Here is a 27,987-nt window from a genome sequence, read left to right as displayed (position 1 = left end):
CTATATTTACTGTGTTACTTAACTGCCCTTGTTACCTCAGATATATTTTGGATGTCACTTTGGATATTACTTAATCTCCATTGCTTTATGTAATCCTTAAATGTACAAATTATTGAAAAAGCATTTATCAAGTGCTAGAGATAAAGATGAGAACAATTCCCATTCTCAAGGAACTCCCACTACAATAGAGGGATAATACTTATATGGTGATCCAGCTGTAGTGTAGATGGAAAGGTCTAGTGGTCCTTGGGATGCATCCACTAGACAGATGGTAATACACTTTCTTTAGCATCATTTCAATGTTGAACTATTTAATGGTGTCAAGGACTTTCCTTTCGAGTCTTTAGGAGCTGTGGCTATTGAGGGGCCAAGGTTGTAGCAAATGCTGAGGGAATTTCTGGATAAGATGTTTATGGGGAAAGGGTTTGGCTGGAAACAGAAGAGCTGGATTGCTATGGGTGGGGAGCACTACTGGAGCTCTTGGGTATAGAATCCATAGTAGTGGTTTGGCCTCCCTGGCATATGCCATTTGGCCTCCCTGGCATATGCCAAATCCTATCTGTCCCTCAGGGTATGTTGCTACTTCAGCCAGTCTGGCTTGCCTACCCTGTGGTCACTGGTTCTCAATATTTTTCTTAGTGACATATGGGGAAGGAGAAAATATCTCCATAGGAGTTGCTGATGATAGATTGGGGTAACCCAGTGACCTCTGCTATTATCAGGACTCTTCAGTTTATATTTCATAATCTCAAATGCTTGTCCTACCACCTGACAGCATTCTTATAATGAAAGCTTTGTAAACCACTAAACACCATAGAAATTGGCATTATTATTATAAGCTATGTGACCTTGGCTAAGCCACTTAATCTCTGTGGGTCTAGATCCTATGATGCTAAGTATCAAGAAATGGAGAAGGGTAGGGAATTTGTACTTTATAATCATCTTCTCTATTAATGTATTCCTCCCTGTCCCCACTGCTATTACCTTAGTTTGGGCCTCATTACCTGGTTCATTGTAACCTCCTTCTTATGTAATTCCTTTTTCCAATTTATTTTAATCACAGTGGCCACAGTTGTCTTTTCTGATTATGTCATCTTAAAGTTCTGCAGTAGCTTCTTATCATATTTTAATTCAAATTAATAACAAAACAAAACCAAAAACAAAAAACAAACAAGACTATGAAGCTTATTACCAGGGAAATTTGTACTAACAGACTACAGTATATTAGCATTGGAAAGCACCTAGAATTTATTATGTTCCACCTTCCACCCATGAAGGAATCCCTTTTAAGATCTCTTTAAATGGTAGTGGTAGGATGTCTGCTTGATCACTTAGGAAGATGGGAAACAATACCTCACAAAATATCCCACTTCACTTTTGGACAGTTCAATTGCTAAAAAGTTATTCTCTTTTATACTGAATTCTTCTAACATCTAGCTATTGTCTTTAATTCTGCCATCTACAGACTGTTTAATGCTTTCCCCATGTGATAGCCCTTCCTATATTTGTAGACACCCATTGTGTCTCCTTTAAGTAGTCTGTTTTTCAAGTCACACATCTCCAGTTTCTTCAGCTATTTGCCACATAACATGGTTTCAAGTCATCTCACCATCCTAATTAGTTTCTGGCGTTCCCTTTAAAGTGTCATGCTCAGAAATGAACCCAGAACTCTAATTATGGTCTGACATTGGCTGAGTAAATTGGACCAATTATTACTAGCTTCATTCTGGACACTACACTTTCACTCTTTCTTCCTTCCTCTCTCTTCTTCTCTCCTTTTCTCTCTTCCTCCCTCCCTCTCTCTCTTTCTTCCTCTCCCTCTTTCCCTCCCTCTCTTCTTTTCTCCTCCCTTCTCTCTTCCTCTTATTTTATTAAGGCAGGTAGATAGTACAGTGAATAGAGAACTGAACTCTCAGTAAGATTTGAATTCAAATCTGAGTTCAGACACTTACTATCTCTGTGATCCTGGGTAAATCACTTAACTTCTGTCTGCCCCAGTTTCTTCATTTATAAAATCAGGATAATAATGATAATACTTTTCCAGGGGTGAGATGAGGATAAAATAAGATATTTTAAAAGTAGTTTGCAAATCTAGAAACATTATATAAATGTTTTGTTCAGTCTTTTCGGTCATCCATCTTCTAAGATCCCATTTGAAATTTTTTTGGCAAAGATAGGTGAAGTAGTTTGCCATTTCCTTTTCTAATTCACTTCACAGATAAGGAAACTGAGGCAAAGAGGGTTAAGTGATTAGGGTCACACAGTAACTCTGAGGCCAGGTTTGAATTAGGAAGATAATCTTCCTGACTCGAGGAATTCTATCCACTTTTCCCCTTAGCTGCTCCATATATATGCTAGCTATTATTAATAATAATGTAACTTGAAGTTACATTTTTGGCAGCCGTATCATAGTGTTGACTAATATTGTAGATGCAGTCCACAAAAATGTTTAAGTACTTTTCGGATGAATTACTACCCCCAAGAAGTTCTCTTCCATCCTGAACAGTTTATTTATTTAAACATAAACCTAGAACTTGACTGACATCATGGTTGGATTGGATCTATCCTTCCAGTCTTTCAAGATCTTTTGAAGTACTGATTTTGTCATCTAACAGATGACATCTCTTCCCCTGTTGTGTCGTCTATAAATTGAGTAAGTGTCTTCATTCAAACCACCAATAAATATGTCAAATAAAACAGGGTAGAGGTCAGATGCTTAAAATGTGCACTATGAACTCATTAATCAAGACTTTTGAGATATGGCTGTTCACCCTGCTGGGAATCAATCATATTGCCTGTATTTCTTTGTCTTGTCCAAGAATATATCAACAAGAAGCTTTGTCAGAAACCTTCCTGGCGTTGAGATGAATTTATCATATAAATCTACACTTCCCATCTTCTCTGCGCTTGTGTGAATACTCCATTTGTCTCAGGCATATCTGTTCAAAGTTTCCTTTATATATTCAGCTCTTTCTTCTCTTCACTCCAATTGACAAATGTACAAGTGTACCGAGGAAAAAGAATGATAAATCTCAGTATTGGCAAGTCTATATACTTCAAATTTTCTCCATTTTTATACCAATTTCTACATTCCTAAATGCTTTATGCAAACTTTCTGGATTTATAGAAGGAAAAAAGTCAATTGTGCATATTTGTGATGGCTATTAATTTCCCGCTCCCCTTAAGACAGTTGTAGTAGGATGAATGTGTTAAGATGTTAAAATGAATTGGGGGACAATGATGGTGACTTTTCTAGTATGCTCTTTTTTCAGTCAGTAGTGACGATGGTGAGAGTGTGTATAGAAATACAGAATTTTATATCTATGACAGTATATCTTTTGTGGTAGAAAAAAAAAATAGAACATAATGGATTCCCTTGCTTGGTGAATGGCTAAACAAATTTTGGTGCATGTGATGGAAATTGATGAATACAGAGAAACATGGAAAGATTTACACGATCTGAGGCTTAGTGATATTGATAGAGCCAAGAAAACTTTGTGTGTATGTGTATGTGTGTTTATATGCACACGTACTTTTGTTATTGTTCTTCTGTCATTTTCAGTGATTTCTTTTGTAAGCCCATTTGGGGTTTTCTAGGGAAATACTGTAGTAGTTTGCCATTTTCTTCTCTAGCTCGTTTTACAGATGAGAGAACTGAGGCAAATAGGCTTAGGTGACTTGCTTAGGATCACGCAGCTAGTAAATGTCTGAGACTAGATTTGAACTTAGGAAGATATCTTTCTGATTGCAGGGCTGGCACTCTGTGTGCTATGGCGCCACCTAGCTACCCCTATACAATGGACGTATAAATGGAAGAGAAAATCAAAAATGAATGTCACCAAATTACAAAGAGCTAACATGACCCCAAAGAGGAAATATTGAAAGATAGTCTCACCCCAATCCTTTGAGACTCTGGGAGGTTCATGAGCATGTGCTTTTTGCAAATATTTTCAGACATTTAAATTGTAATTGCTGATTTTTTTTCTTTTTCTTTTTTCCCTTTAAAAATATTGTTATTTGGGATAGCTCTCTGGGAGGAGATGGATACTCGGAGAAATTTTGGTGATATAGCAAATGAAAAGTATCAATGCAAATTTATAAAAAAAAGAAATATAGACTATTAATAACAGTTTAACATTCATGCAGCACTTTAAGGTTTACAAAGCATTTTCATCATAATAGCTTTTTATTTTTATTTTTTTAATAAGATTTATTAAAGATTTTTATTTTTAAAACACATGCATAGGTAATTTTCAACATTCACTCTTACAAAACCTTGTGTTCCAGAATTTTTTTCCTCCCTTCCCTCTCCAATCTCCCCTACACAGCAAGTAATCCAGTATATGTTAAACATGTACAATTGTTTTATACATATTTCCACAATTATCATGCTGCACAAGAAAAATCAAATTAAAAAGGAAAAAAAATGAGAAAGAAAACAAAATGCATAGCTTTTTATTTTTCAAAATACATGCAAAGATAGTTTTTAGTATTCACCCTTGTTATATCTTGTGCTCCAAATTTTCTCCCTCCCTCCTTCCCAGCAAGTGGATTAATAATTTCCAATATATGTTAAATATACAAAACATTTTCAAAACAAATATCATTTTATGCTCACAACAATTCTGAGCAAGAGAAGCTATTATGATTCCTATTTATAGATAAGAAAACTGAAGCAGGTGTTAAGTGACTTGCTTAGAGTCTCATAGTTGGATTTGAATTTGAATTTGGATTTGAACTCAGGTCTTCCTAACTCTAAATGTAACACTCTATCCACTTCAACACCTAAATGATGGACTCTGGGCATAATCTCTCATTTTCCAGATAAAGATACAGAGACCCAGGAGCTAAAGGCCTTGTCCAACCAAGGTCATACAAGCAATAAGCAGTGGAATGAGGATTCAAGTGTAATTCTAATGATTCCAAATGTAGTGCTCTTCCTACCACATCTTTTTGTTTGTTTGTTTGTTTTTTATGGAATTTTATGGTTGGGAGAGAACTGATTTTGTATATATGCGGAAGGCAAGGGACTACTAGAAACTGAGAAATCAATGATGCAGGAGAGGAGCAAAGGGCAAAGATGAACATACTGTAAATTCTTTGAAGGTTAAGGGCTGTTATTTTTGATCTTTTCAGCTCCAGTACTCAGCATGGTGTTTTGCATGTGGTATTTGTTTCCTAAGTGTTTCTTGAATTAACCTGTTTAGTTATCCCTGTTAGCATCACTAGCCAAAAGAGCATGACTAGAACTCAGGCACAAACCCACCGCCTCCTCCTCCTTCCTCTTTCCCTCTCTTTCTCCTTCCTTCATCTCTTTTTCTCTTACTGTGGCACAAATTTTCCATAATGATCATTGGGAGAGGGAACCTAAAACCTGGTCAAGGAAGGTCCCTGAAAGAGGATGGTATGTATTTGGGGCCTGGAAAAAGAGGTGATCCTTTGGGTGACGTTCCCTTGTCTCTCCTCTTCCCATCCTGTCATTCCTACCTTCCCCCCCCCTTCACTCTTTTCCCTTCTACCTTTTTTCCCCAATTCACTCCTCTTTTTCCTTCTTCTCTTCTCAATTTCCTCTCCTAGTCTTTTCCTTCTCTTTTCCATTCCTTTCTTCCTCCTTCTTCCCCTTCCTCCCTTTCCCAGCTTCGCTCCTTGCCCTTCTCTCTCCATATCCCTTTCTTTTTTCTTCTCTTTCCTTCCCTCTCATCCTCGTTCCCTTTTTTCCTTCTCTCCTCCTCTCCTTCCAAACACTTTTCTCCTTTCTCCTTCCCTTACTTGCTTCTCCATCCTTTCTCCACTTACTTCCTAACATCCTCCCTCCTCCTCCATCTTCCTCTTCCTTTCCCCCTCTTCCTCCTCCGTCAGTCCTGTCATCCCCAACACCCTCACTTCTCTTCTTCCCTTCCTTTTTGCCTGTCTCCCTCTTCCTCCACTCCTTCCTAGTTCTCTCCTCCCCCACTTCTCTTCCTCCATCCTTCCCCCCCTTTCCTCTCTCTCTCTCCCGCCTTCTTGGCCCGCTTTCCTTTTTCTTGCCCTTCTTTTCTCTTTCTCCCTTCCACGCTTCCTTTCCTCCCGCTATCTTCCCCTCTCTCCTCTCTTCATTTTCCTTTTCTGTCTCTCTCCTACTTCCGCTCTCCCCCCCCCACCCCGCCGCGGGGGGGGGGATGGGGACCTCGTAGCCGCGCACTAAGGGGGTGGGGCTGACCGGGGTGATGAGGCAGGGAAGGCCTAGAACAATGGCGGAGCAGGGGAAGCCTCCGAGAAAGCGGAAGTCCCGCCTCTCTAGAGCCGCACTTCCGGCTCCGGCTCCCTGGCTAGTGGTGACTGAGCGAGCGCGGCCGGGGGGCGGAGGATCCGCTATGGTGCTGCTGGAGAGCGAGCAGGTGGGGGCCGGGACTGGCGGGGGGGGGCAGCGGGAGGTGGGTGGGAGAGTAGAGCCTCGCCCGGGTCTCGGTCTGGCCGGACCAGAGACGGGCCCGGACTCGTCGGCCGCTCGCCGTTGGCGTCGTGGGGCCGCCTAACGGGAGCCCGGGGGGGGGCTTGTTTTCCAGTTCCTGACGGAGCTGACCAGGCTCTTCCAGAAGTGCCGGTCGTCGGGGAGCGTGTTCATCACCCTGAAGAAGTGTAAGGAACCCCTGCCCCGCGGGGAGGGGGGAGGGGAGCGAGGCCTACGCAGGCGGGAAACTGAGGCACCGGCGCCGTCAGGGGCCTGGCTTTGCTTCCCCGGAGTAACTTCCACCTCCCTGGGCCCCGTGAGCCCGAGCTTCTGTCAAAATATCCGGGATGATGACGACATCTGGTTATCATAAGGAACAAAATGCACTAAAAAGAGCCCAGGGCCCTCCTGAAATGTACCCGCGGGCCTTGATGCGGGCTCCCTGGCCTCCCGAATCCTGGGAAGAGGGACAGGGCCGGCCGATCCCGGCCTTGGCGGCTCGGAGGGCCCCCTGCCCACACCCCTCCCTAGCAGTGGCTCCGGGCCGACCCTCCTCAGTAGGCGCTTCTGTTCAGACCAGGGTGGGTTAGCAGTGGGGGGCGTGCCTAGTTTTCCAGCAGCCTTGGTCTCTTAGCCTGTTCTCTCAGGGCTCTTACCTTTTTCTACCTTTTCCTTTTTTTATTTCCATTCACCGGAAAAGAGAAATTTTTGTGGCCTTTATTTGATTCCGCCATACAAATTGGATTTCTTGTTAGTATCTCCACTTTTCCGATGTTGAATAAAGAATGAGCACTTCTGGTATAGCATAGGTACGTTCCTGAATTGGAATGGTGGTATAAATGTTATTTTTTTTTGACGGGAACTTTATTTTTTCTTTAATGCAGATGATGGTCGGACTAAACCCATTCCAAGGAAAGGCTCTGTGGAAGGCTTTGAGCCTTCAGACAATAAGTGTTTGCTAAGAGCTACTGATGGGAAAAAGAAAATCAGCACTGTGGTGAGCAGGGACTCTGGGGAGCTATGCACAAGGGTAGCATGTTTGTCTTTAAATTGGAAATTTTCAGGATTTTGAAGATGGGAACTCTCTGATCCACATTTTATACCTACCATAATCTTCAAGAATTGTTCAAGGTTCAGTTATTCAGAGGTCATTTGGGTATGACATAAATTGCAATTTGGTTTGTTTCTACGCCACCTTATACTGCCTAGAGTTACTAGAAAAGTAAGTAGAAAGGAAGGTCAAATGAAATTTCTCCTTTGCTTTTCCAAGTTTTATGAGGAATTAGGTTATCTGTAATTTTAATTGCCCTTAGAAGCAGTTAATAGATAGCACAAATACTCTTTATGCCACTACTGTAATTTATCAGCAACAGCTTCTCATTGCCTGTTTGATATTTCAATTGCCTATGGCTTATGCCCTTGTATATTGCTGATGATAAAATACAGAATTACTCCTAATGGTTTGTTGGGCTTTGATTTTCCTAATAAGAGTAGAGATTAAGGCATTATAGCAGTTAGTGAATGCAGAAGTGTTATTTTATTTGCTGAATCTTTGATTCACTTAGTTAATATACTATATTAAACCTCTTTTATTACTTTTCTCCCTCTACTGCCACCAGCACTGCCACATGGAAGACTTAGGTTAATTTAGTTCCTCATTAGCCAGTATAAAATCTTGTCTTTTTAATTGGATCTTTTGAAAATTTTCCGAAATTCAATTGAAAAAGGATACCAGATGCCTAGGAAGCTGGCTTTATCAGTTGGTTAGTGTGGTAAAGTTAGTCTGTTAGAATTCTTTTATATTTCTTTATTCCAATGTACTTTACTCTGAGGTTAAAAAAACTAAACAAACTGCATTGCACTTTTGTCACAGTATTTTCCTTTTAAGAAGAAACTGAAGGAACCTCTGGTGAGAGGTTGCATGGAGAAAGGAGTTTCTTTCTTTTGCGTAGTACATCCATACATTTATTGACTAAGATATTGTTTCATATTGTACAATGAAGCTATCTATCGTACATGACCCACCCCTAAGCAGAACTGAAGGGTGCAAAACTATTTGGTTTTCGAATATGACAGGTGAGGAAAGCCTTCTCTTTTGTCATCTTGCTACCTTGACCTTAGCTAGTAGTAACACTGTTAAAGCACAGCTCTGTGAAGTTGGGGACAGCTATATAAGTATGGGGTATGCTGCCCCCATGAGGACTTCAGTAGTTTTTGCATGAAGAGGGAAGGTAATTGATTTATTTATGTTTTCTAGGTGAGCTCTAAAGAAGTGAATAAATTCCAGATGGTAAGTTTCTGATATTCATTGGGTCTCCCCAAGTTGTTAGTAAGTAGAATTCAAGGTTCAGTCTAGGCATCTAACTGAACTAAAATAATGAGCTCTCTTAGGAGGGGCAATTTTAATTTCCATTTTACAAATGAAGCTGCCTAATATGAATGATGGAACATAATTTTTATATCTTGCTTTTTTTTCCTGTCAGAGTCAACTTAGGTTTGTTCTATCACCCTAATACAGTTTTGTAAACTATGAAATATACACAAAGTGTTTTGCAGATCTTTGGAAAGCACTATTGTAAATGTTAACAATTAGTATTTGCTGGTTTTGCTATAGAAATTACATCAATAATAACAAAATAAGGTCAGTAATTGTCTTGCCTAGAGCAAGTAAGGGATGAAAAATTGCTAACATACATGGTCTGTCCTTCCCAGAACTAGAGGGAAGGTATGTTCTGGCATGTTACATTCTTTCTCTCCTAACCACTCTTATTTCCTCTACTATAGGCCTTCTGTGAATACAAAAGAATGGTGGGCCAATTAGAGTGCTCTCGTTTTCATTGAAGGTTATGCTTTTTGTTTTACAGGCCTATTCTAACTTGCTTAGAGCCAATATGGATGGGCTAAAGAAGAGAGACAAGAAGAGCAAAAACAAGAAAAGCAAAGCCACACAGTGAGGGGCACTTAGATTCCAGTTTTATTTCACTAAACAACTTTGAAGACACTTGGCTAATGGTACAGCCTTTACCATTAAAGGCTGAGTGGCTTCATATGGTGGGAAGGGAGTGTTATTTAGTAGCAGTTTATCAATCCTGTTTCGGTTAATTGCCAGTTTAATGTTTACAGGAGTTCCTGTGATTAAAAAAGAAAAAGAAAAAAAAAAAAAAAAAGGCCTGCCCAAGTTATATGTGTGTGTGTGTGTGTGTGTATATATATGTATGTATGTATTATATGTGGCATCCAAAAAGCCTCATCCCCTCTACACTTTATAGTATATCTGACCTATGGTTTGTTGAAGTCACTTTAGCAATCTGTGTCAAAAGAGCAATATATTATTAAATTTATCCATATACCTTTTTTGATTCCCTTTATATGTCTGTTCTTTCATCACCTTTGGTTTTGCATTATTAACCCAATTCTGTGAGGAATGAGAAAACTTAGCATGTCCTCAGAGCTTTTGGTGATAGAAGCTGACAGTTCTTTGAATAGTATGTGTAGTCATAGGGTTGCTTTCTAAATACCTGTGAGGTGTTTATGAAGTTTTTAAGTCTTGTTAATGAACCATTTAAATTTAACAGAATTCACTGGGAAAGTTATTATATTGTAGTTCATTTCCAATTTAAAAATTTTCCTTGATATTGGCATTTTTTGTTTTCCAGTGATATATCCAGTTCAATAGGAGAATCTTTGAGATCCAGACCTAAACCTTCATTCAAGTCCCCAGAGAGCAAGCTTAGAATAACAAACTAAGCTAGTTAGAGGAAATTGGACAAAGTTATCAGTTACTCACATCTTTGGATATTTCATTCTTTAGTGAAGTATAAGAATCATCTCCCCCAAACTCAAAATTAGCTAAGTGACCCAGTGGATAGAATTCTGGGCCTTGAGTCAGGAAGACTCATCTTCCTCTTTACAAGTCTGGTCACTTAATCTTGCTTGCCTTGGTACAATGAGCTTGAGAAGGATCAAGCTCTAGTTGTGAAACAACTGAATAAGCCAAACTCAATATAGAAGAATATTGTACTTGATACTCTCGGATTCTTAACACAATTCAATTAACTGCCAACATACAATTTCTTCATCTATAAAGAACAGTAATACCTCTTTCATATGGTTGTATTCAGTCTGAGAATAAGTGAATTGATTAGATAATATACTTAAAGATTATTTCACATCCAATCTTGGGGATATAGGAAGAGCTAATGTGCTTTGATTCTGCATTTAGATATCCTCCTTTTCCATTCCCATTGCAAGTATAGCAAGCAGATTTACAAAAAACATTTATTAAATCCAAAAAGTTTGGCAGCCTTTAATATATACACTATAAAATACTCAGTTTTAAGATTTATCCAAAATTACAGTGACTGTACAACATTCTATATTACAACATAAGCTTCTGGGTAGTTTAAACATTACTAAGTACAATTCACATGTCCTTGCAATGAATTCTTCATATTTAAAACAAGATTCTGTAGTAGTCATCTCTGTAACTATATAGGAATAGCATCGACACTCTGCAGAAGAAAAAAAAGTCTTTAATTAGAAGCAGTCACAGAGAAAAACAATGGTTTAAGACAGGAGTCCTCAAACTATGGCCCGTGGGCCAGATGCATCAGCTGAGGACATTTATCTCCTTCACCCAGGGCTATGAAGTTTCTTTATTTAAAGGCCCACAAAACAAAGTTTTTGTTTTTACTATAGTCCGGCCCTCCAACAGTCTGAGGGTCAGTGAACTGGCCCCCTATTTAAAAAGTTTGAGGACCCCTGGTTTAAGAAATGAAGAAATGAAATAGATTCTAATTGGGAAAATAAAATTTATTTGTAAGTGTCCTGTTCCAACAAAAATACGTAAAGGTATCTAGAATTAGCTAAATTTTCTTGGCAAGTGAAATGTCACCATTTGTTTTACATTTTTCATTTTTGCCCTAAAGGTAGTGGGATAAAAAGCTAATATTTCTCTATTGGGACTTTAAAGCAAAGGGTCAATTAGTCTTAATTTTCTAAAAATGAAGCAGCAGAGCTCATATCTATTTCCTCTTAAACACTTGAATTCTATATATGAGTCATCTGGGAGAATAAATTTATAGTGGGGACAGTTGATCTGCTTCTTTATGTTTTCTCATTAATAAGGTCATGGCTGAAAATGAGGCCCTAGGCAGGCTTCACTGGCTGCCAGCTGCCGAACTCATTAGTAGACTTATTCCCCAGCATCCTGACAGGAAAATGAGGTGCAGCCATCGAGGGATCTGAAGCTTCAGGGAAGATAAACTACCATGGGAGGGTTTTAATAGCTTACCTCCTGGAATTCTGACATGTGTGAAACATGTTGCTAACCAAATAACTTACTTTTTTTCAATTTTGATGTTGTAAATTTCATCACAGACTAATTTGAGATATCTCTGCTTTGGCAGGCGTGATAGTAGCTGCTTCACAGTTGTATTAAAGGCCTGTTCGTCACCATCCCACTAGGGGAAAACAAAGATAAGACTTTTTAAACAGCAGATTACCCTTAAGATTTTCTTTTTTTTTTTTGGGGGGGGGGTGAGGGGGAATGAGCAGGGTAGATAAACATGAGATTTGCTAGTGCTCTTCCAAGGACTAAAGTACCTACAGAGAAACCACATAGAGGAAGGTATTAAATTCAATAAGAGAGTTGCTCTACCTCCTAGAAGATGATTACTTTTAGAATGAAAATGCTACATACCACTTCATTACAGACCTTTTGGAGCCATCAAATTCATTCCTAGTTTGGCAATGTATACCAGCTATCACTGTACTACCTTAATGATCTTGGGCAAATTATTTTCTGCTTCTCTTTGCCTATGTGTGACATGCTACTTTCATAATAAATTTGTGACAAATGAATGATCTAGTTAGCAAAATAGAATTTAATATGGCACATGGGTCCATTTCCAGGTTAAACACAGATTAATATTTCTGGTATCCAATATTTTGGGCAGGTAAAAGAAAGCCATCATTATAAAGTTGTCATCTTTTCTATTAATAATACATTAACTATAGCTTATGGGCTGTATGTTATTAAAGGGCTCTATTGACTATTCAGGTATATGTTTAAAAGAAAAAATATATATATGTAAGATTGCAAAATTAAAATGGGGAAGGGAAGATACATGTGATTGATCATAACTGAAACTAGGGATTTTAACACCTGGAGCAAATGCGATTGGAGGGGGAGGAGGAGTAGGGAGATAGGAAAGGAAGAGAAAAAGTCCTCAAGGCCACTGCTGGGAAGGATGCCAAGGCCCACTGTTCCCAGACATCCCATATCCCATATTTTTGTGGATGTTCTAAAACAATTGGCGTTCTTATTACTCTTCAATTGGTAGTGGCTGTTAGCGCACTACTCTTTCCTATAAGGAGAAGATAAATGTCTGAAATGATTCCATTGATAATTTAGGAACAAGTCTTTTCTATAAAAGGAAGTTACATCAGTAATCTCTACAAATTCTCAAGTTCAGAAAATATCACTAAGGAAAATAACTTCACTTTGGTCCCTTAATGGCAAAAATTACTCAAACTTTTGGAATTTAAAGTTTGACTCTAGGCCAGTACTTAGGCATGGCAGACCTTGCTTACCTCCAGTGCTAAAAATTGCAAAATAGTTTCTTTTGGCAGATCCACCTGTGAGAAGGGATACAGACAATGCAAATTAGCATAAGGTGATTTGATGGCAAAATTTTAAGTCAACTCTTCTTATTTGTATTATACACTGTCACCAAAGACTGAATTTGAAAATCACTGTTGAAGTCTGTTAGAAAATGAAGTAAATATCAACTGTATGAGGATGACACTTCACTTCTGGGACCCCAAAGTACTATGTCATAATTCACCATCCCACCCACAAAAGGACTGATTCTAATACATGATGATGTGTAGATTTAAGATTTAAAAGCCCTACACATACATATAACCTGTAAATAAAAGGCTATTAAAAAAAAAAAAAAGATTTAAAAGTCCACCTGAGCTTTTTTCTGAAGTTCTGAAATTCTGAAAATTTCAGAAACAAAATGAAGATTTTCTGAGGATGTTAATTTTTTTTTTTTCCATTTTGGGGTTGGGTTGGGGAAGGGAGAGGAAAAAACCCTTTTTCTTTTATTTTCCCCCCCCCATGTCTTCACATTTTCTCTGTAGTCTCATACTCTCAATTTTGCATAAGGTTGCTCTTAGTGAAAATCACATAGGAATACAAAATATTTATATTGAACTGAAAGTTAAGTTCTGACAATTTTGCTCTTAACATCAATATCAAAGGAAAAGACTTACAGCTAAAATTTCAATTTCACTACTCTTGTGGTGGAGGTTGGCAAGGGCAGTCTGGAGTCTTGTTTGCACCTACAAGAAGAGAAGACTGAATTCAGAATATGTGAATGCAAGACATCTATCTTCCACAGTTTGTCCGCAAACCAAACATTAGGATAGGGATTCTTAATATGGGGTCTGTGTACTTTTTTTTTTTTTTTTTTAACATTTAATTTTCACTTTTTCTCTCAATTACCTGTAAAAAAAATTTTTAACATGAGGTTTAAAAAAAAAATTAGTTCTAGATTGATTCTCTTTCTCCCTGCCTGAGGAAGGCAAGCAGTTTGATATAGATTTTCCCATAGTAGTCATGTAAAACATTTTTATATTACCTACATTGTAAAAGAAAATTTAGATCAAAACCTCCACCAGAATAAAAGTGTTTAAAAATATGCATTTAGACAGCATCAGTTCTTTCTCTGGAGATGGCTAATAGTCACCATAAATCCTTTGAAATTTTTTTTTTGTATTGCTGAGGATAATTCATTTACAGTTGGGCATATAATTGGACAAAATGGCTCCTAATATTTGTTTTAATTTCATCTTCACTGAAGGTGAATTCATTCTTTTAATATTAATACTGGGTAATTGGTTTTTTTAGTCAATTGAGTGTTTTCTTGACTTTTTCTTAAAATCATCTCTTAGCTTTATTAATTCATTGGTTTTCTTTCAACTTGTGAATCTCAGAATTTCTAATTTGGTGCTTAATTGGGGATTTTTTAATCTGTTCCTTTTCTAGTTTTTTTTAGTTAAATTTCCAATTATGAAATATACTCAGTTTGCTGGATAGGTTATCCTGGTTGTATTTCTAGCTTCTTTGCCTTCTGGAATATAATTATTTTAAACCCTCTGATCCTATAATGTAGAAACTGCTAAATCTTGTGTGATCCTGATGGGAGCTTCATGATATTTGAATTGTTTGTTTCTGGCTGCTTGTAATACTTCCTCTTTGACCTAGAAGCTTTGGATTATGGCTGTAATGTTCTGGGAGTTTTCATTTTGGAATCTCTTTTAAGAGGTAATCAGATTTTTTTTCAATTTCTGTTTTACCCTCTGGTTCTAAGATATCATGGCAGTTTTCTGAAATATGATGTCTCCTGAACTGATGCAGAGTGAAGTCAGCAGAGCACTGTACCCAGTGACATCATTATCATATGATGATCAACTGTAAAGGATTTAACTATTCTTAGCAATACAATAATACAAGACAGTTTCAAAGGACTCATGATGAAAAATGCTATTCATATTCAGAAAAAGAATTAATGGAGTCTGAATGCAAATTGAAACATATGATTTTTCACTTGTTAGTAACAAGTGTACAATATTCTCCTGGGTTCTGCTCCCTTTATTTAGCATGTAGTGCTTTAGAACATTTTTTTTTAAATGTGACTATACATGGCTTTAATTTCTTCATTTGAAAATTGTCTATTCATATCCTTTGATCATTTATCAACTGGGGAATGATTTGTATTATTTTAAATTTGACTATTTTGGAAATGAGGTTTTTATTAGAAATACTGGCTAGAAAAATTATTTTTGAGCTTTTTGCTTCCTTTCTAATCTTGATTGCATTGGTTTTGTTTATGCAAACCTTTTTTAATTTAATGCATTCAAAATTATCTAATTTGCATTCTCTATTTCTTCTTTGGTCACAAATTCCTACCTTCTCCAAAGACCTGACAGATAAACTATCCTTTGCTTTCCTAATCTGCTTGCAGCATCACATGTCTATATTATGAACCCATTTTGACTTTATCTTGATATAGGATGTGAATGGTCTATGTCTAGTTTTTGCCATACTATTTTCCAGTTTTTCCTGCAATTTTTTGTCAAATAGTGAGTTCTTATCCCAGAAACTGGAGTCTTTGGGTTTATCAAACAGTAGATTACTATAGTCACTACTTGTCCCTAATCTATTTCACCAATCTGCTACTCTTACTTTTTAGTTAATACCAAATGGTTTTGATGCCTGCTACTTTATGATGTAATTTTAGATCTGGTGTGGCTAGACTACTGTCCTTGGCATTTTTTTCCCATCCCCTTGATATTTTTAATCTTTTGTTCTTCCAGATAATTTTTATATTATTTTTTCTAGCTCTATGAAGTAATTTTTTAAACAGTTTGATTGGTATGGCATTGAATAAATAGATTAATTTGGATAGAATTGTCATTTGTCTTATATTAACGTCTGGTCTATCCATAAGCAATTGAGAGTTTTCCAATTGTTTAGAGCTGACTTTATTTCTATGAAATGTTTTGTAATTGTATTCATATAGTTTCTGGGTTTGTCTTTGCAGGTAGACTCCCAACTAGTTTATATCGTCTATAGTTATGTTAAATGTAATTTCTCTTTCTATCTCTTGCTGCTGGGCTTTGTTGGTAATATATAGAAATGTCTTTGATTTATATAAATTTATTTAAATCCTGCAACTTTGCTAAAGTTCTTAATTGATTTGAGTAGTTTTTTAGTTGATTCTCTTAAGTATACACTTCATATCATCTGCAAAGAATGAATTTTTTTTATTCACTGCCTACTCCAATTTCTTTTTAAATTCTAATTTTTTTGAGATTCTTATTTTTTTAAAATACCTTTTATTTTTCAAAATGCTCGCAAAGAGTTTTCAACATTCACCCTTGCAAAACCTTGTGTTCTAAATTTTTCTTATTTATTGCTCTAATAACCTATAATATAAATTAAACATGTGCATATTTCCATATTTATCTAAACATATTTCCATATTTATCATGCTGCACTTGAAAAATCAGTCTAAAATAAAAAAAAAATGGAAAAAAAACCAAGCAAACAAAGAACAACAAAAAAAAAGGTGAAAATACTATGTTTACTCCACATTCCCCAAAGTCTTCTCTCTGGATACAGATGGCTCTCTCCATCACTCAATTCTAATTTTTAAGAAATTACTTTCTTCAACGAGCTTTTGCACTTCTTTTCATTTGGCCAATTTTGTTTTTTAAGATGTTATTTATTTTTCTGTGCCTATTTTAAGCTGTTGACTCTTTTCAAAATTTTCTTGCATCACTCATTTCTTCATAATTTTTCTTATATGCTTATCTGATTTTTTAATTTCTTTTTGGTCACTTCCAGAAAAAAATTTTTTTTTTTTGGTCTAATGATCAATGCATTTTTCTTTTGAGGCTTTGCTTTAGCTGCTTTGACATGATTGTTTTCTGAGTTTGTGTCCTGATTTTCCTTATCACTATAGTAATGTTATAGATAGGCTCTTTTTTTGTTTGCTCATTTTTTCAGCTCATGTTTTTCATTTTTTGACTTGGAATTTTATGTTAAAGTTGTACTCTCCTCTCAGGGTGGAGGGGGCAGTGTCCCAAGCTTCAGGCCTTTCTTGCTGTTTCAGAGCCAGCTGTACAGTTTGTAGATTTTTGGTGCTTCCAAGGTAGTTTGATCTCAGGAGAGGTGTGGTCACTACCTCTTCACCTGTAGTTTCTACCCAGGAAGGGATGCTATTCCCCCAAAGCTATCTGTGCTAGCAAACCTCTTGGCCCTTGGACTGTGATCAGGTCCCCCACTCTCCTGCAGCCACAATTCCTAGTATTCTCCTCTATCTTAGAATTGATCAGGACCACAAAGCCTCTTGGTCACTTATTAGCAACCACCTCTTCTTGCTACTTAGTTCTTGAATCCAACCAGAAACAATGATGATGGCAGCTTATGCCTCCTGGATCAGAGAATAACTGATAAGATAGAACATGAATACAGGGTTCCAATAGGATAGTGCTCTCAATGATATTAGTAACTCAGCTAATAATGTAATAGTAGGAAGAAAGCAACAGCAGTCAGCAAGGGAGTATTAGAGATCAATGTAGCAAAAAGCACTTAATAAACTGGAACTTAAAACTCTGTCTACAGTTAGAAATGCTTACAGAAATTGCCATATCTAAACTTTTTTCAGTTCACAGAGATAGAATACAATAGTGGAAAACCATTGCTAATGTCCATGCTTATTTCTGCTTCTGGCATGTCTTTGATGATCTGAAATGTTCTCTCCACCTATTCAGATCTTCCAAGATCCATTTTAAAGTCCACTTTTCATTGAGCCAGGCTAGAATGTGTTTAGATCCTTTAAAGAGAAGCCAAGAATGCCTGAAGGAATTGCTCTCTTTTCTTGTTTACTTACTGTAGATGGGTCACTAACATAGTGCTTTAAAAATTAATAAATTTCTTTCCCTATAATAATCCTTTCTTGTAAGTATTACAAATATTATTCCCATTTACAGATGAGAATGCTGAAGAACAGAGAGATTTATGTGATTTACCTTTGGTTACCCAAGTTAAGTTTTTCTTAGTTTGGTAAATTTCAGAAATATCCTAAGTTTTGGAGGTAGGAAGAAAAAGTATTATGCTTTTAACAATGTTTCTACATTTATTTTCTTTTATTACTTACATTTTCCGAAAGATAAAAACTAGAAAGCTATAAAAGCCTCAGTGCATACCTGAGTTTCATACCGCCTCCTGGTACTGGCTGATAGCTTTTCTGGGGCTATAACACTCACATTAGGAACAACTGTTGCTCCATGTATTTCAAATAAACCTAAAAAAAAAGAGAATTTCAAAACAGTTTCATTCACTTTCACAAAATGTACCATATTAAAAGCAAGAAGGTTAAGTACAAATAAATACAATGTTGAGCAAAGACAACATTTGTTTATAGTTACAAACTTACAAGGCAATATTGACATGAAAACTTCTAAAACCTGATAACCTCTCAGCTTTCAGCTAGGCAGATTATTTTTACTGATTCTGGCACAAAATCAATGGTGAAAAAATTTAACCTAATTGGTATATATTTCTGTAAAAAAGCCTAGAAACCCAAATAACTTTCTTTTGACCCAAATGGGGAAAGCTAATGGTATTTACCTCAAATATTCTCTTTTGAATATACTACCTTCAAGAAATTATACATTTTTATTTATCAATGAGGTGAGGAGGATTATCAGAGAACTGTCTACATGTGCTCTGTGGGTCAAATTGAGACATGATTTAAAACTCTGCCTAAAGTAAGGAAGTCAGTCGGCAGAGCAGTTAGGATCGGCACACAGGCATATGGCATGATTACTCTTTCTAAGCTAAAAGTTTCAAAAGACAGTAAAACTAGACAAGTAAACTCATTATAATTTTTATTTTGTATTACTAGGGAGTTAGCCAAAATCATAATATAAGCACTGCAAAGCAAACATATAGTATCAAGTCAGACATTACAATTATTTTGTTCAGTTTGTAATTAGTAGTTATACCTGAAGCATTAGAAAACGACCCCTTCAGATTTTGCCCTGCAAGATTATCGGAAGCTTCTCTAAAAAGCAAACAACAATAATTAGAAAAGTAGACAAGAAGGCAAAAGCAACCTATATCAATGTAAGTTACAGTCAATTGTTCTACTGAAATACTTCCCCTTGATCATTAAGGTATAAACTTGCATCAATTTTTGCTCAAGAGTGAATAAAAAAATGACACAGGATGTCACATCCATTTGTTTAACTAGATTTGAAAAGCCTGTCTTGGCATCCTTGGCTTTTAATTGTCTGTTATAAAGTTACTTTAGTAACATTACACTTGTCACTATAAAAATTTGGTACTCAATATAAGGCAGAAATGTAAGGAAAAAACAGATAAGAAAAGGAAGGAATAAATAGAAGAAGCTATTATGGCAGAATGGAGTGAAAAAAACTTAAAGTCTCATGTATATTAAAATTTCAGAGGTCTTCCCATTGAATTGAACTTAATAAAACAGTTCACAAACATATCAGATTACAGAAAAATATTGATAGGCTCTTAGTCTTAAGGATACCTTAAGAATGACAAAGCAGACTTTAGGGTGCTGATATATATGACTAAAGATCAAGAGGAAGGAATATCCCAAAATAATGGAAACTGTCTCATCAAATTATTTTCAGAACTTTCCAAAGGGAAAAGAATACATCTATTAAAAGCTATTTTGATTAAGCACTACTTCAAAAAAATTGCACAACAATGGTGTCCTGAATGTTATACTTATGGAAGCATTTGCATTTACTGGCTTCTTTTTGTTATATTACCTGATATTCTTTTCATCACAGACTTTGGTCCTCAGTTTCTGTGCCATGTGATCCACGAGGTCAGATTCCAGCACTCGTTTCTCTGTCTGCCTTTCCTTCTCAAAGGATTTGACCTTATAAAAAGAAATGAAACAACTAGATAAACTGCAGATTTCTGAAGTTAAAAAGTAGAATCAATGAGTTGTAGAAATACTAACAGCCAACACCATAATGATTTTATCTTACAGACAATATAAAATGATATGCTTTACTCTATGTCTCAACAGAGTTAAGGACACAAATAACTAGGAATATCTTTAAAGCACTTAGCATAGTTCTAGCATGAAGTATGTGCTTAATAAATGCTTATTCCTTTCCTTCCTTCCCTTTCATGTTCTACTAAGCAGTTCTGTCATTGAAGAAACTTAACAGAATTTTGTACTTTGTCCTATATATCAGAAAAGTAGAAAAGATTACTATTGATAAACAACATGGCTTCTTTTAAATACAAAGATGTTATTGTTCCATCATAGTATAACAAATGGTTTAGATGTGATGTAAGATAAGATAAGATGTAATGTAATTCCCCACTGGAAAAGCAAATTTTCAAGAAATATTAAGTCTATATGATATGTAAATGTAGCTACACTGTGATTCTATGTAGGCATAGTGAAGCATCTGAAATCTGAATCTTGACAGTCTAGTGTTTTAAGTTTCTGTGATAAAAGGAAATGACCCATAGTATCCAAATGATCCAAATACAGTTCCAGGATTTGCTTTAAAAACTTGTCAGAGTTTCCAGAAGACTCAAACCAGAGAAAGTAGGGGAAGTCATGTGTGCTAGTCTTTGCACTGGCTATCTCCCTTGCCTGAACTGTCCTCTCTACCTCTGCCTCTTAAAATCCCTTATTTCCTTTCAAAATACTGTCCAGGTAACATTTTATACATGAAGCTTTTCCTGATCTCTTCCAGCTACAAATTACTTCTGAACTACCACTGATTTGCTCTGTATATACCTATTTATATATGTAGCTCCCTGATAGAATTTAAGCTCTTTGAGGGCAAGAATTGTTTTAATTTTTGTCTTTTGCTCCCCATTGCCTAGCAGAATGTCTAGCATATAGTAGACCCTTAATGATTATTAATTGAACAAAAAGCAATGTCATGTTTTATATTCCATAGACTTTTTATGTTAGATCAAAATCTGATTTTGAATTAGTTTATTTCGTAGGTTTTAAAAAGTCAGAAATAAAGTAATAGGTTATGAAGCACAATAGATGTTCAGGCATTTTTAAGTAAATCCAATTTTTCATAAATAGCCATCAAAAATATTAGTGTAGCCAACTAGGTCAGTAGAACTTACTGGATTTTTTTTTTGGAAAAGAATGATAAAAGGAATGGCCAAAAAAGTGATCATTCAGGAAAAGGTATATAAGAATTCAGAACTAGATCAATACTTTTTTGATGAATTTTCTCTTGAAAGCATACTATTTCAAAGAAACAGGTAAAGCAATGGATCCTAAACTGTATCGAGTAAAATATCTGTCCTGTCAGAACATATATAGGTTAAGAAATCTGATCATGATTTTTCTTGTGCAGCAAGAAATATATGTATAAATATGTATAGATATATTGGATTTAACATATATTTTAACATATTTAACATGTATTGGATTACCTGCCATGTAGGGGAGGAGGTTGGGGGAAGGAGGGAAAAATTTGGAACACAAGGTTTTGCAAGGGTCAATGTTGAAAAATGATCCGTGCATATGTTTTGTAAATAAAAAGCTTAAAAAAAAAAAACTCATCATAACTCCGCATAATTCCGTAGAATCTTTACCTTTACATGGTTTCCTTCCTTGTCAGAGACAAGAGCCACGTAAGTGATTTCATGATGTCTGCAATACTCTTGCAGTTCTTCTTGAGACTGAAACAGACAGAAAAAGGGAGTATAAAACACCTTAAGTCTTCAACCAATTAGGCAGGAAATACCAGATATGCTATTTTTTTTATTCTGAAATGAATTACTAAACTTGTTGCTTCTCAGAACATAAAATATTCAAGGAGAGATTCATTGATCAGGAAGACAACTCTTTTGCCTTCTTTACTTTCAAATTAAAACTTTGCAAATATTATTAATAACTTTTTTTAAAAAAGTTATATTAAATTTAAAGTTAGTATGAACACTGACCTACTTGTCTGGGAACACTTTGAACTACTTTACTCATATTTAAAATGTTTCATTGACTCTTTTTCCCTTTTTTTTTTCCCTGCATTTCTATCTCCAACTTTCCATCACCTCTTCCCTTCACAAAATAAAAGCCCTGCCTGCTAACAAATAGATATAGGCAGGCAAAACAAATCCACATATGGGTCATTTTTGAAAATATATACCTGATGTATATATAGTGGTATGGTATCCACCTTTCAGCCAAGAAATGGGAAAAATGCTTTTATATCAGTCTTCTGAAATCGGGACCAGATATAAGACTGGTTAGTTCTTAAGAACTTGAAAGTTGATTTCCTTTATGTACAGTAATTTTGTAAAAACAGTTCTCCAGCTTTACTCTGCATTGGCTACAGTTTCTCTGAATCCATCCCTTTCATTCTATTATGTTCATATAACAATTTGTAGACTCATTCTCCAATTGATAGGCAACCAATCGTCTCCAGTTTTCTTAATAAAAGTTACAGCTACAAACATTTTTGTACATAAAGGTATTTTTCCCTGTCTTTAACCTCTTGGGGGAATGTGTACCAAGTAGTAGTATTACTGAGTCTAAGAGTATCTCTGTTTTTAGACACTGGGTAGCCTTTATTTTTATTTATGTTTTAAGTGGGTATAAATAGGAAATATCAAGAGATTAATGGTGAGGTTTCTAAAATCTCTCAATATTAATAGAAGTTACTCAAATTACATTTTTTCCATATGCAGTGAAAAAACACTTGAGAAAAGTAAAGACAAAAGAGGACAATAAAATAAGACAGTATTAGAAGCTAAAGAATAATTTGTAAAAAAACAAAACAAAAACAAAAAAAAACTGAAAACGTTTTGTGCCTTCCTCCACTCTCCTGCCCCCTCAAAACAGGTTTAAACTAGCATCTTAAGACATATATACAGTACATTCCAAATGGATATTCAAGTTAAAAATAAAAAGCTACATCTTAAAAATAGAGAATTGATGAAATTATCACTCATAATTATGGTTATAGAAAGAATTTTTAACTGAATGGGACTAGAAGAAATAATTTCAATGGAACCGAAAAGCATGAATAACCTGACTGAGGAAAAACAAACCTCTACATCATATGTTTGACAGCAATTTGATATCTAATATATAAACATAAATATAAAAGACCAAAAACCATTCCTCAACAGATAAGTGGTCAAAGAATATGAATACTTCTTAAAAGAACTTCCAACTATTAACAATTGTTAGAAATATCGTTCCAATTCACTAATAAAAGAAATGCAAATCAAAATAAGTTCAAATTTTTACTTTACCCCTAGCAACCCGACAAAGATTAACAAAAATGAAATTGGAGTGGCTGTAGGAAACACCAATGCAATGATAATGGAGCTGTGAAATGGTCCAATTTTTCTGGAGAGTAATTTGAAAGTGTACTAAAAAGAAACTAAATTTTCCATAGCCCAAACTCAAAGATACACCGTTAGTCATGGATCTCAAAGAGAGAAATGTCTCAGATATGCCAAAATAACCATAGCACTTTTTGTTATAGAAAAAAGAAAAAAAAAAGTAAATGTAGTATATTCAACGAAACAAGAACCAAAAAAAAAACTATATAAGGATTATAACAATATAAATGCAAAAACAATAAAATGAAACTAAATGCTATGGAATTATGATGGGGCAGCTCAGTAGTGCCATGATACAATAGAGTGGAAGACTTGGAGACAGGAAGACTCATCTTTCTGAGTTTAAATATAGCTTCAGATACTCATTATCTGTGTGATCCTGAGCATGTCACTTAACTCTGTTTGTCTCAGTTTCCTCGTCTTAAAATGAGGTATAAGAGGAATGGCAAACCACTTTCATTCTTTTCCAAGAAAATCCCAAATGATGTCACAAAGAATCAGACATAATTAAAAAAATAACTGAACAACAAATTGTGACAGTGTAGACTCTAGAGACTAATTAGAAAATTTATATTTCTCTTTTTTTTGAAGAGATTGGGAAAAAGGGGTATTAAATATGACATATGGTATTATACATAGTTAATGTATTGACTGGTGTTGCTGAACTTTTTATTTTTAAGTCTTTGTTATAAAAAGATGTGTTGAATGGGAGGGAAGGATAGAAGAATATTCAGAAATGAATGTGATGTAGAAACAAAAGGTATCCATAAAAACAAAAATAAACTGGGATTAGCAGCCACTTTGGCAATCTGTAAGTAGTACTGAAGAGGGCTAATCAATTATCTGGTCTCCCTTTTAGAAGGTAAAAGTAGAATTGTCAATATTTATATGACATAAGAAACCAAAGGTCAAAAGCCTCAAGATTTTTAAAGATAAAGTTTTTAGGAAATAGACATAATTAAAGAGAAATACCATCTGACAGCTCCATAAGGGAACAATAAGATTTATCATTAAAGAAATTATTTTTCTAAACCTTCAATATAAAATGTCCTTTCAAATTTACCTGGGACCAATCGTACATGATTTCTGCTGCAATTCCTGCTGTCCAGAGTTTCTGGATGATATTGATGGCCCGTGACATGGACAACTGACCAACACTTACAACCAGTAAATCACATGAGCTTATTGTAACCTAGATTAGAAGAAACAGGTTTTTAAGCTGGGAGGAATTTGTGCTCCTAGGCTGTATATATGGGAGCTAAGCTGTAGGGCAGTAGGTCACATTGATTGAATATTAATTCCTTAACTTGTGATCACATTTGAAACCACACAAAAAAATGCAAGACAATTTGCAGAATTCTTTCAAAATGACACACTCAAATTTTAATCTGTTCAAGTTGGTTGGAAACTAAATTCTACTCTAATGTCAAAGGGATATTCTTTCCCTTTGGGAAGTCTAGTTTCTTGTGATTCAAGCAAAAGAAAATTTAAAGCTTTGTAGTTCACATTTGCATTTGTGCACCAGTGCTATTAAATTAGAAGAGGTTATGCTAGAAGAATGTCAATAGCTATAGCTATTGTGAGGTCTGGTATTAAAGTCATAACCTAAGTCTATAGGCTGTTATTGCTTTATTTATGAAGCTCCTTCTGAATTACTGCAAAACAGGAAAAATATTGCTTTTTGAAATGAAGACAACCCTTTAAGAAGGTAAAGGCAAAAGCCCAAACTTACTGGTTCTTCCATGTTGATAACAGCTGCAGATATTTTATCTATAGCTATGCTGACTCCAATAGCTGAAGGAACTGGTCCCAGGGCTTGAGGTCCTCTAAACTGGGGTATCTAGGAAAACAGTACACCTATTGATGAGATACAATCAACTATTTAACAGATACTGAACTGAGTGAGAAAAAGTAATGTTTAAAGGATGAAAACTTACCAAATGATCATATCTGCCACCAGCTGCAAGGATTTCAGGCACAATTTTTTGCCTTCGTTTGATGAATGCAACAAACTGGAAGATTACCCCATTATGTTGCTGGACTTTATAAACAAGGCCCAAATTGACTGAGACCTGCAAAGCAATAAATCACAGATATATCAGGCAGAGGGCCCCAGAATGTAGAGTCCCCCTCAATGTTATGTACCTGTGACAGGCAGCAGCTTTTGGCTTTATGCCTGTTTGGCCCAATTATGCTAGATCACCATAAAAAGTATGGCAGAACAATAATGCTGAAGTCTTCCAACTGGCCTCATTCTGTATTGGAATTAATAATTGACTATGATGTAGTGCTTTAAAGTTTGCAAAGCACTTTTATATACATCATACTATTGGAGTCTCACAACGACTTTAGGAGACAACAGTTTTAATTTTTCTCCCCATTTTTAGAGAAATTAAGTGGCTAGCTCAAGGGGGCCTAGCTAACTGTCTAAGGAAAAATTTGAACCCAGATTCTGAATTTTTATTTCTCCAGTGCTTCATCTTTAATGCCTCCCAGCTCCCTTATATAAAATCTTACTTTAAACCAAAGGTAATGCTGAAGATCAGAAAACAAAAATATGGTTATTAGAATTTTAGGGAAAGGAATGACTTGCCAGAAGTAAATCAAACAAAGCCAATGTTTTGGGGCTATTACTATTATTATAAATCAGATGGGTCAAACAGTCTCCAAACCTTTATGCCAAGCTTCTTCAGAAGTCCAACAACCTCCTCCAGATCTTTCATGCCATGTTTCACCAGCTGGGCAACACCTGTTTTCTGTTTTATAATTGAGTTTATTGTTGTAGTTAAGTCTTGTAAATCTCCCTTCTGCTCAATAAATTTGTAGAGTCGACACAGCTGAAAAGCAAATAGCTTCAATTGAGCTTTCAATCAACTAACTGTATTGGAAAAGCCATTAAACGCAGAATCTTGTATGCACAATTGAGACATTTAGGCTCTATTTTTACACCTTAGGTGGGAAGGAACTTTGTGAAAAGTTACAGACATAATCTTAGACATAGTATCTATTCAGGATGTTCCTTTACTGAGAGTTACAAAGAACTACAGAGAGTATCAAATCACAGGTGCCTTTCTCATCTGGTCTATATAGTCAATTCAAACCAACAAAAGAGCATTAAAACTTTTCCATAACGGAAATGTCTTTTCCTAATCCCTTTCCCAACTTCCCTCCATTCTGTTCTCCAAACTCAATTGGTTTAGGCCAATGACTAAGAAAGTGAGAAATTCTGAGTAATTGTAAGACTGATCCTCTATGTTAAAAGCTTCATACAAACTTTTAATCATTCCCAGACACTGATTTTCCTTTTACAGGATCTGAGCCCTTTGGCAAGAAAAGGAGGAGGAGCTGACGAAGCAAAAAAGATAGTACAACATACTTTACCTTCACATAAAGATTATTGATTTCTTCTTATCTGAATTGATCAAAAGATCATGATAAGAAAATGGAATTATAATTGGTTTAGTTCAATATTCTGCACAAATTATCTGTGTAATCATTTTGACATTTTAATAAAAAACTGGTTTATATTTAAACTTGAAAATGCCATTTATTAGAGCAGAGAATAAAGCCTGATTTGAGACTTTAAAAAACTAATGCTTATTACATAATGCTAATATTTTTATTGTGTAAAAAAAAGGTTTTTAGAAGTCCAAATTCAGTTTCAATATTTATTCAAGTATTTGTATTGAAAATAAAATTAATAAGAAAAATCTTTTACTAATTTAAACATTTTAAATTCAACACATTAAAAAAAAAATCTCACAACTTTATTCACTATCTTAAACATAACATTGGCCTAGGATTCAGAAACCCTACTTTTAATCCTAAAACTGGCTAGCTGGGTAACCTTTACCAAATAATCTGAGTTTCTTCCTTTGTAAAATGAAGAGCTAAATAAGCCATTTCTAAAATCTCATCCAGCTCTAAGAGAACTACAGAGTTTCTGACTCCATATTTTAACTTTGCATTTGAATAGGCTTTCTACTTATTTGTAAATGGACTGGTTTCTGCCCATAGATGAATGTGCACATTCAGAACTGGAATAGTTTTTGTGGTGAATTCCTATTGCTAATCTGTCTTTGCAACTGTCCAGGAGAATTTCTTTTAAGCTCTAATTTTTGTGCTTAAACATACTGTTTAAAATTTTGTTTTATGGAATAAAGCCATAGAATATATGGAATATGGAAGTTATGGAATAGAGGGCTATATGTATTTTCCAAAACTTTTTGGAAAGATTAGCCAAACAGCTTAACTGAATGTTAACAGGAATTGAGAAATTGAATGTGATGATACTTATATTGAATTTTTGTCTTAGGTTGTATCCAATGGGTTTTGAAGCATTTTGTACTTGGATGTTCACCACACAATCATCCAATTCTCATACCTGTGAGAACAAGGATTGGGAGGGTGCTAAGCCTCAGAAAGAGTCATTTTTATGAAGTCAGAATAACAACAGGACTCTTCGCTTTGTGCTCTGCTGTTCAGTGAATGATAAAAGGATGCATCATTACATCACAGTTCAATCTGTTGAAATGGTGAGACAATTATAGACAATGCCCTGTTCCAGCTCAAGAATTATTCCCTATCTTGTCAA

General features: G+C 35.6%; 2 protein-coding genes across 4 annotated transcripts in view; one reads left to right on the top strand and one right to left on the bottom strand.

Annotated features, from left to right (window-relative positions):
* The first annotated feature begins 6,248 nt into the window (after nt 1–6,248).
* On the top strand, nt 6,249–9,784 carry SRP14 (signal recognition particle 14). Its single transcript, XM_031952078.1, has 5 exons — nt 6,249–6,377; nt 6,546–6,618; nt 7,315–7,427; nt 8,688–8,720; nt 9,295–9,784. Exons 1-5 carry the CDS (start codon nt 6,354–6,356, stop codon nt 9,382–9,384), a joined length of 333 nt encoding a protein of 110 aa, XP_031807938.1. The 5' UTR covers nt 6,249–6,353; the 3' UTR covers nt 9,385–9,784.
* Nucleotides 9,785–10,694: 910 nt separating this feature from the next.
* EIF2AK4 (eukaryotic translation initiation factor 2 alpha kinase 4) overlaps nt 10,695–27,987 on the bottom strand; it is a 98,256-nt gene continuing 80,963 nt past the window's right edge. For all 3 annotated transcript variants that reach the window (XM_031952076.1, XM_031952075.1, XM_031952077.1), the window contains 12 exons: nt 26,066–26,230; nt 25,331–25,465; nt 25,126–25,233; nt 24,457–24,585; nt 21,636–21,722; nt 19,817–19,929; nt 19,016–19,074; nt 18,215–18,312; nt 13,712–13,780; nt 13,025–13,069; nt 11,774–11,892; nt 10,695–10,941 (listed from right to left, as the gene is read on the bottom strand). In XM_031952076.1, the coding sequence (XP_031807936.1) occupies nt 10,884–10,941; nt 11,774–11,892; nt 13,025–13,069; nt 13,712–13,780; nt 18,215–18,312; nt 19,016–19,074; nt 19,817–19,929; nt 21,636–21,722; nt 24,457–24,585; nt 25,126–25,233; nt 25,331–25,465; nt 26,066–26,230 (1,185 nt within the window). In that variant the 3' untranslated portion in view covers nt 10,695–10,883. The remainder of the gene's footprint in view (nt 10,942–11,773; nt 11,893–13,024; nt 13,070–13,711; nt 13,781–18,214; nt 18,313–19,015; nt 19,075–19,816; nt 19,930–21,635; nt 21,723–24,456; nt 24,586–25,125; nt 25,234–25,330; nt 25,466–26,065; nt 26,231–27,987) is intronic.

Source organism: Sarcophilus harrisii, chromosome 2 (genome assembly GCF_902635505.1).
Source record: "Sarcophilus harrisii chromosome 2, mSarHar1.11, whole genome shotgun sequence".
Taxonomy (NCBI): Eukaryota; Metazoa; Chordata; class Mammalia; order Dasyuromorphia; family Dasyuridae; genus Sarcophilus; species Sarcophilus harrisii.
The sequence above is the reverse complement of the archived record's forward strand: the minus strand, read 5'-3'. Positions and strand labels throughout refer to the sequence as shown.

Bases quoted from the DNA above. Each gene is read 5' to 3' on its own strand.
- SRP14 (XM_031952078.1), top strand. From the start codon at position 6,354: ATGGTGCTGCTGGAGAGCGAGCAG. The intron at 6,378-6,545 runs GTGGGGGCCGGG...CTTGTTTTCCAG, and splicing joins TGCTGCTGGAGAGCGAGCAG to TTCCTGACGGAGCTGACCAG. The intron at 6,619-7,314 runs GTAAGGAACCCC...TCTTTAATGCAG, and splicing joins GTTCATCACCCTGAAGAAGT to ATGATGGTCGGACTAAACCC.